Below are 7,680 nucleotides of genomic sequence, written 5' to 3' on the forward strand. Positions count from 1 at the left end.
CTTCTTTATCACAAGATGAACTACAACGATGGAAAAACTTTTCCATCGATGATGGATACTTACTCCACAAGGGGAGAGTTTGTGTTCCATTGGACTTAGACACTAGGCGCCAAATTCTTTTTGAGTGTCATGATAGTCCAAGTGCAGGTCATGCGGGCATTCGCAAAACGTATGCTCTCGTAAGAAAGCATTTCTATTGGCCTGGACTTCACAAGGATGTTACTGACTATGTTCTGCAGTGTCAGAAGTGTCAAGTGAACAAAGCAGAACGTCTTAAAGCTGGCGGGTTACTGCATCCATTAGAGATTCCTGACGGAAAGTGGGAAAGTATCTCTATGGATTTTATAACGGGCTTGCCCACAACGAATCGTGGACATGATGCCATTTGGGTAATCGTGGATCGATTAACCAAGCTTTGTCGGTTTGTGCCTACTAAGAAAACAGTTACAACTCCAGAATTGGGACGCCTTTTCGTGGAGAATGTTTACCGACTTTATGGCTTACCATCCAATATTGTCAGTGATCGCGATCGCAAGTTTAACAACCATTTTTGGCGAGCAGTATTCAGTAAGTTGGGTACTATGTTGAACCTTAGTACAGCTGATCATCCGCAGACAGATGGTCAGACTGAACGGGTTAATCAAGTGCTAGAAGATATGCTTCGGGCATATGTCAGCAAAAAACAATCTGATTGGGAGTCTTATTTGCCTATTCTTGAGTTTGCTTACAATAGTGCAAAGCATGTCTCGACAGGCTTTAGCCCTTTCATGTTGATGTATGGTTTTCAGCCACGTTCACCAGTGTCGGTGGGACTGGCGAATGAGAAAATCAGTCAGGTTAAGGATTTTATCCAAGACCATATGGATATGTTGCGCCTTGCACGATTAAATGTTCGTCAAGCGCAAGATCGTTACAAGAAGTTTGCGGACCAGAAACGTAGGCCACTTCACTTTCAAGAAGGTGATTGGGTGTTTCTGAAGGTACCGGAAAACTCCATCAGTTTAAAAACGGGTCCCGTACCAAAATTGTCGCCCCGATTTTGTGGACCGTTTAAGATACTCAAGAAGGTGGGCCCAGTAGCCTATAAACTTGAGTTACCAGCACATTCCAAGGTTCATCCCATCTTTCACGTAAGCCGTTTGAGGAAACGCCTTATGGGTCATGAAAGGCCGGTGGATGATTCTTTCTTGGTAGAATATGTGGAACCCCCAATACTGCCTCATGAACCAGAAAGAGTATTGGATTATCACATGTTACGTACTCGCCACCAAGTTCGGAAACAAGCTCTTATCAAGTGGAAGGACCGTCCAGAGGAAGGCTCCACTTGGGAAAACATTAGTGTGATGAGGAAACGTTTCCCCACTTTTGTTTTCGAGGACGAAAACTCTTTTCAAAGGGGGGAGTAATGTCAGGACTATGGTCCTACGGAAGTCGAACCCTAGCATAAGTTAATAGCTTTCGGAGTCTCGAGAGTATTATTAGTGCTAGCGGGGTTCAGGGGTTAATGGGCGTTAGGGTTTGGTCCATGTGTGTACACATTTAAGTTAGCACGGCTCTTAAGTAAGATGGGCGGCCGGGCTAGGAGGTGTGGACACAGGCCAGGGTTTTGCTATAAAACCCAACGAGAAACCCTAACTCGTCATTATATGGTTGGGAGGTGAACCGACTTCCACCCTCTCTTCTTCTCCACGCCGAGGCTATGGCGGCTTGAGGAAGACGCAGCCGTAGCGGAGGCGTTACAACACATCACGGCCACGATTCTATTTGGGTTGTGGTAGATCGCTTGACAAAAATGGCTAGATTTTTACCGACCCGGAAGACTATTACAGCTACGCAATTAGCACGGCAGTTTATCGAGCAATGTTTAGACTGTATGGGTTATCGCAAGACATAGTCAGTGATAGGGACTCTAAGTTTACGAGTGATTTTTGGAAACTTGTTTTTGAGAAGTTGGAAACAACTTTGAATTTGAGTTCCTCTCATCATCCTCAATCTGATGGCCAGACTGAAAGAGTGAATCAGATTTTGGAGGATATGCTTCGAGCATATGTATCCAAAAGACAGAGTTTATGGGAGGATTATCTTCCTATGTTAGAATTTGCATATAACAGTACTAAGCATACAAGTTCAAGATTTAGTCCTTTCATGCTTATGTATGGTTTTCAACCAAGATCACCTGTTACAGTAGGATTCTCCGGACTTCAACATGATGCAGCACGTAATTTTTTGCAAGATATGCAGGAAATGTTACAAGTTGCGAAGGAATCTATTAGAAGTGCTCAAGACCGAGACAGGTTTTATTCTAATAGACATCGTTCACCCAGAGAGTTCTCCGAAGGAACGATGGTGTATTTGCGAGTTCCGAAAGATTCCGAGACTTTACGGACAGGTCGATCTCCGAAATTATCCCCTAGATACTGTGGACCATTTCATGTTACATGACGGATTGGTTCACTTGCATATGAATTGGATTTGCCTTCTCATGTGAAAGTTCATCCTGTATTTCATGTCAGTAGACTTAAGGAAGTACTGGGTGGAGCAGATCAGTTAGTTACTCCTCAAGAAATTATAGATGTCGTGGACATGACATTTGTTCCGCACGAACCTGAAAAGATTCTTGGATTTCGTAAACGAAAATTGCGTAATACGCTTATCACGGAATACAAGATCAAGTGGAAGAATCGTGTTGAGGAGGACGCTACATGGGAGACATTGACTACTCTTCAGAGAGATTACCCGGCGGGCACCCAAGTACGGACGAGCGGGCGGCCAAGTGTGGACGCCCGATGATCGGCCAAGAGCCTATAAAAGGGTGGCCAAGGTTAGTTATTGTGATATAGAGAGTCTCGCGAGTTTGTGAGAGCTCTATGGTCTTGGAGCCTGGATCTAGTGCAGACGTGCACCTGCTTTACGCAGCCGAGACCGGCAGCAATCTCGAGGTCCGCGAGGGCAGCTTCGTGGCGGTATGGAACGTCGCGAGGAGGAGATTGGTCGGTACATCATCCTAGTTAGCTCAGCTCGTGGCTCGGTAGGGACAGCCAAGACTGTGGGCTTACCCACGGCTGTCATAGTTGGGTGGTGAGTCAGGCCTGCACCCCCTTGCTTGTTTGTTTGTTAGTTTGTTTGCAGGATTCGAGTTTCGAACCAAGATCGATCACGAGGGGATCCGTGGGGATTTGACACTACCCCAAGCCTCGAAGCTAGTCTTCTGTGCATGCTGCACATGGTAGATACACTCTGTGCACATGACATACTCCCCTTCCTCTAAGAGCTCACTCCTGAGCTCAGTAAAAACCCAGGGTAGTCCCTCTGAAGGGTAGTCAATGTCTCCCATGTAGCATCCTCCTCAACAAGATCCTTCCACTTGATCTTGTATTCCTTGAGTAGCGTATGCCGCAATCGTCTTTAACGAAATCCAAGAATCTTTTCTAGTTCGTATGGCACAAATGTCATCCTCGACATCTATGATTTCTTGAGGAGTAACTAGCTGATCTACTCCACCCAGTACTTCGTTAAGTCTACTGACATGAAATACAGGATGAACTTTCACATGAGAAGACAAGTCCAATACATATGTAACTGAACCAATCCGACGTGTAACCTGAAATGGTCTGCAGAATCTAGGGAATAATTTCAAAGATCGTCCTGTCCGTAAAATCTCGAAATCTTTCCGAACTCATAAATACACCATTGTTCCTTGAGAGAACTCTCTTGGTGAACGATGTCTATTAGAATAAAATCTCTCTTTGTCTTGAGCACTTCTATTAGATTCCTTCGCAACTTGTAACATTTCTTGCATGTCTTGCAAAAAGTACGCGCTACATTATGCTGAAGTCCTGAAAATCCCACGGTAACAGGTGATCTAGGTTGAACTCCGTCCATAAGCATAAAAGGATTAAAACCTGAACTCGTATGCTTAGTACTGTTATATGCAAATTCTAACATAGAAAGATAATCTTTCCATGAACCTTGTCTTTTGGAGACATATGCACGAAGCATGTCCTCCAAAGTCTAATTCACCCTTTCAGTCTAGCCATCAAATTGAGGATGATCTGAGGAACTCAGATTCAAAGTTATTTCCAACTTCTCAACAACAAGCCTCCAAAAGTCACTTGTAAACTTAGAGTCCCTCTCACTGACTATGTCCTGCGGTAAACCGTTCAGGAAACACAGGTGAGAACCTGCTCTCAATATCATCATCCAAAGGAATACATGTCCTGAGTAAGAAGGGAGAAAACCTGGAATGTGAGGGGCTGCAACAAACAATGCTAAGAAAGCAGTGAAGAATGAGGAAGGCAAAGCCAGCTATATATATGCCAACATGAAGGTAGCTGACTAGGGAAAAGATCCTCCCACGACTAAAGAAAAGTGCCCTAAGACTCCATAAAATGGGGATAAAATATGGGTAAAATAAGTGAGGGATGACCAACCGCACAAGCTAACATGGTCAGCCCTAGAGGCTAAAATAGGACACCAAACATGAAGCCAGGAACAAGGAGATGATGTCTAACAAGCATAGGTACATAGGGAAAGGACTAGGAGTGATGGTGGCAAGACATCAAGCACATCAAAAGTACATAGGGAAAGGACTAGGAGTGATGGTGCCTTAACAAAGCAAGACATCACGCCAATTTGATGTGCAGGATGATGGGAAAATTATCATTTAGTCCATGTGTAGTATGTTGAAAAGCAAAGCCACGACCTCTTCATAGACCATCCAATCCACTCCAATCTCATCCATCCTCTCTCAAGCTTTGTGAACTTCTGAACCAGAAATGCCGACTGTATCATAAAGATATGTTCTCATTATGAGCATCTCATGTAAGGCATTTTGTCCTGCCCTACCCTTGCAGCCGTCCTCCCTTCACCCCTTAACCGATTACAATTATTGAGATTTGGATGAAAAAAAGTACAACTGCGAGCTACTAATTGCACATTGATGACAATTAGATTACCACTCACAGAGTGGGATAGGGAAGCTGATCATCGGTGGCCTCTCTTTGTCGGAACTTATTGTTCTTATCCTCTTGCGTGGTGTGACCCTTGTCCTGTGCCGACGCAAGCACCACATTATGTAACAGCAGCAGCAGCATCAAATAGAAGCATAAAACCCCGATCGGAGTTCTGCAAAGAAACAAAATAAAAACCCTATCAGGTGTACAGACGAACCCGAAAAGGAGCTCTGAACACGTAAGATGAAACCCTAATTGGAGCTCAGCACAGAAACAAACCCAGATACGCAGATAAGCCATACTTGGGGCACAACAAACTGTATCAGAACAAATCCTAATTGGATCATACAAGACGTGCAGATGGCAATGGTTACCTGGCCCTCATAGCTCCAGTTCGAGCTTCAAACATCCTCGCAGATCCGGAGACCTCAACATATATTTTCGGCAAGCCTGTGTAAAAAGGTAGGTCTTACCCATACGTTTTTACTTTGGACATTAATTTTTGAAATAATATCATGACGTGGCATCACCTCATTGGGTTTTTTTAATAGCCAACGCTGTTTCACTTGGTGTAGTTTGGAATCTGGATTTTAAAAGTGCACTTTTTCCCATGTTTAAAAAAATAGTTTTCTATTTTCCATCTCCTTCTTTGTTTTCATTTTCTTCAGCTTGGCCATCACCATGGTTACTCATCACTCTGTCCCTTGCCCCACGGTTCCATCTTTGTGGCCTCGTCCTATATTGAATCCTCCCTCCTTGTCCCTTGCCCCACGGTTCCATCTTTGTGGCCTTGTCCTATATTGAATCCTCCCTCCTTGATCCAAACACAACAGCATATTGAACAAATGAGTTCGAGGAGCAGAACATCTAGGCTGTAGAACAAGATCCTTGACCATAGGAGAAAGAATTACAGTGGCTCCAGATGAATCAAATGAGTTCAAGGAGGAGGCCGCCTGGGTTGTAGCAAGATCCTTGCAGCAAGTCTTTTAAACTATTGAAGAGAGAATCGAAGTGCCAACCTAGCATTGAGAATGTAAGCCTAGGGTTATGGTTCCACCTATGTAGGTTTTTTGGTTCCTTCCTAAAAGTTATTTTTGCTCTTTTATGTTGCTCCCCACACATGCAAACCCAATACAAAGATTAATCATAGATGTATAAGAAAGCAAGTGGAGTCATACTTGTGTACTCGTGGCGCCAAGCCATCTTCTCCCTAATGTGCCTCCCTACTACGCCAAACCCTCCGCCCCTTGGCTCCTAACCAACTACACCATGCACCAACTGTCTCCTAAACTCTCTCATACATAGATGTTTGACTTCCGAATGAAAGTCCATCCATGAAAAAGTTATATAAATATAAGCATGAACACACCCAAGAGGCAAAAATTATTAGATGCATCACAAAATTAGATGCCCGTGATGAAGAATCATAACTTTAAGACGATTATAATGAAGGTGCTAGTACAAAGCTAGATCCTATTAGAAGCAAAGGTGAAAGAGCTCCAATGAATCTCTCACTTGCCAATGTCCTAGTGTTAATTAAGCACCCACATAACTAGCTGTGTGAGAGTCAAGATAAGAATGTAGCACATGGTCTAGTGGACAAGATACGGCACCATCGTGAGGGTAGAAATGTTGTTGAGGTGCACAACAATAGTAGTGGCATTAGGCTTAACCAAGACCACTACCCTAGCTACCCCTAGATCCGTGGACAAACTCTAGTGTATTGAGAACTCCCATTTGGTAGAGCCAAAAGCAGATGTTGTGACTACAGGACTACTCTCACTTATATTAAAAGAGCTAGTCTTACATTACAAATGTGCTTCCACATGTGCCCATGTTAGATGCTCTTCCTTTATAATGTTAACCATTACCCCTTCGGCCCAAAAGGACATTCGCCCCCATTGCTACTAAATTTATCATTGTGTTGTGGTATTTAGATGCCACAAACACAAAAGCCACCAATCCCTTAAGCCCTTGTCTTGTAGGCCCCTTGCTCACATTCTCTTTCTTCTTGTCTTTACTTCCTCGTGAAAGATGTCTTGGTTAAGGAGTCTTGGCACAGTATCATTGGGACCCCTGTTCAATGTCATTGAACATGGTGTACAGCTCCACATCATTGTTCTTAACAATCTCCTTGAGGTGTTGAATGACATTGCGAGCATTGGCAGGGATGGAGATAAAGATAGAAGATGCAACAAAGGAGCCTGCAACAACTCCAACTCCAAATTACTCAACTAAGGATAGTGCACTAACTCAAAATACACATAATAAAATCTTTTGTCACTCTTAAAGCCTCATTCACACATTCATAACCATGTGCAATATCCACATCATTACAAATATTCTTTATCACCACGATGACATGAGTATAAGAACCATAAAAACCACAATATCCAAGAGACCAGTATTTCACCTTAAATGCATCCTCCATAAAAAATGGTTCGTACATAAGAGGTGTCCCTCTCCCATAGGAGCTCACCCAACCGCCCCCAAGCTCCAATCATATCACCCTTACAATGGTGTGTGATAAGTGTGATAAGGGTCCGCAAATTCCTAAATGTACCATAGTACTAGTGAGTTCAAGGGACTAGATGTCACCCAAAAAGGGGGAGATGTTAACCTGGTCAATTTGAGTCAATGCAAGTCAAAGCTCAGCTAAGGAAGCATTCATTATGATGACGATGCCAAGAATACACAAATCAGCTCTACGAGCAATGTATGAGGAAGT

At 43.5% G+C, this 7,680-nt stretch overlaps 1 protein-coding gene across 1 annotated transcript in view; it reads right to left on the minus strand.

The window, feature by feature from the left end:
- Window positions 1-5,445, minus strand: part of DEX1 (defective in exine formation protein (DEX1)) — an 82,518-nt gene extending 77,073 nt beyond the window's left edge. Inside the window, exons 1-2 of the mRNA XM_086780651.1 lie at window positions 5,327-5,445; window positions 4,963-5,124 (exon numbers count right to left, since the gene is read on the minus strand). Coding sequence (XP_086636777.1) covers window positions 4,963-5,124; window positions 5,327-5,361 — 197 coding nt within the window. The 5' untranslated portion in view covers window positions 5,362-5,445. The remainder of the gene's footprint in view (window positions 1-4,962; window positions 5,125-5,326) is intronic.
- Window positions 5,446-7,680: the final 2,235 nt, after the last annotated feature.

Source organism: Cibotium barometz, chromosome 3 (genome assembly GCF_041138505.1).
Source record: "Cibotium barometz isolate CiBa-2024 chromosome 3, ASM4113850v1, whole genome shotgun sequence".
Classification (NCBI taxonomy): domain Eukaryota; kingdom Viridiplantae; phylum Streptophyta; class Polypodiopsida; order Cyatheales; family Cibotiaceae; genus Cibotium; species Cibotium barometz.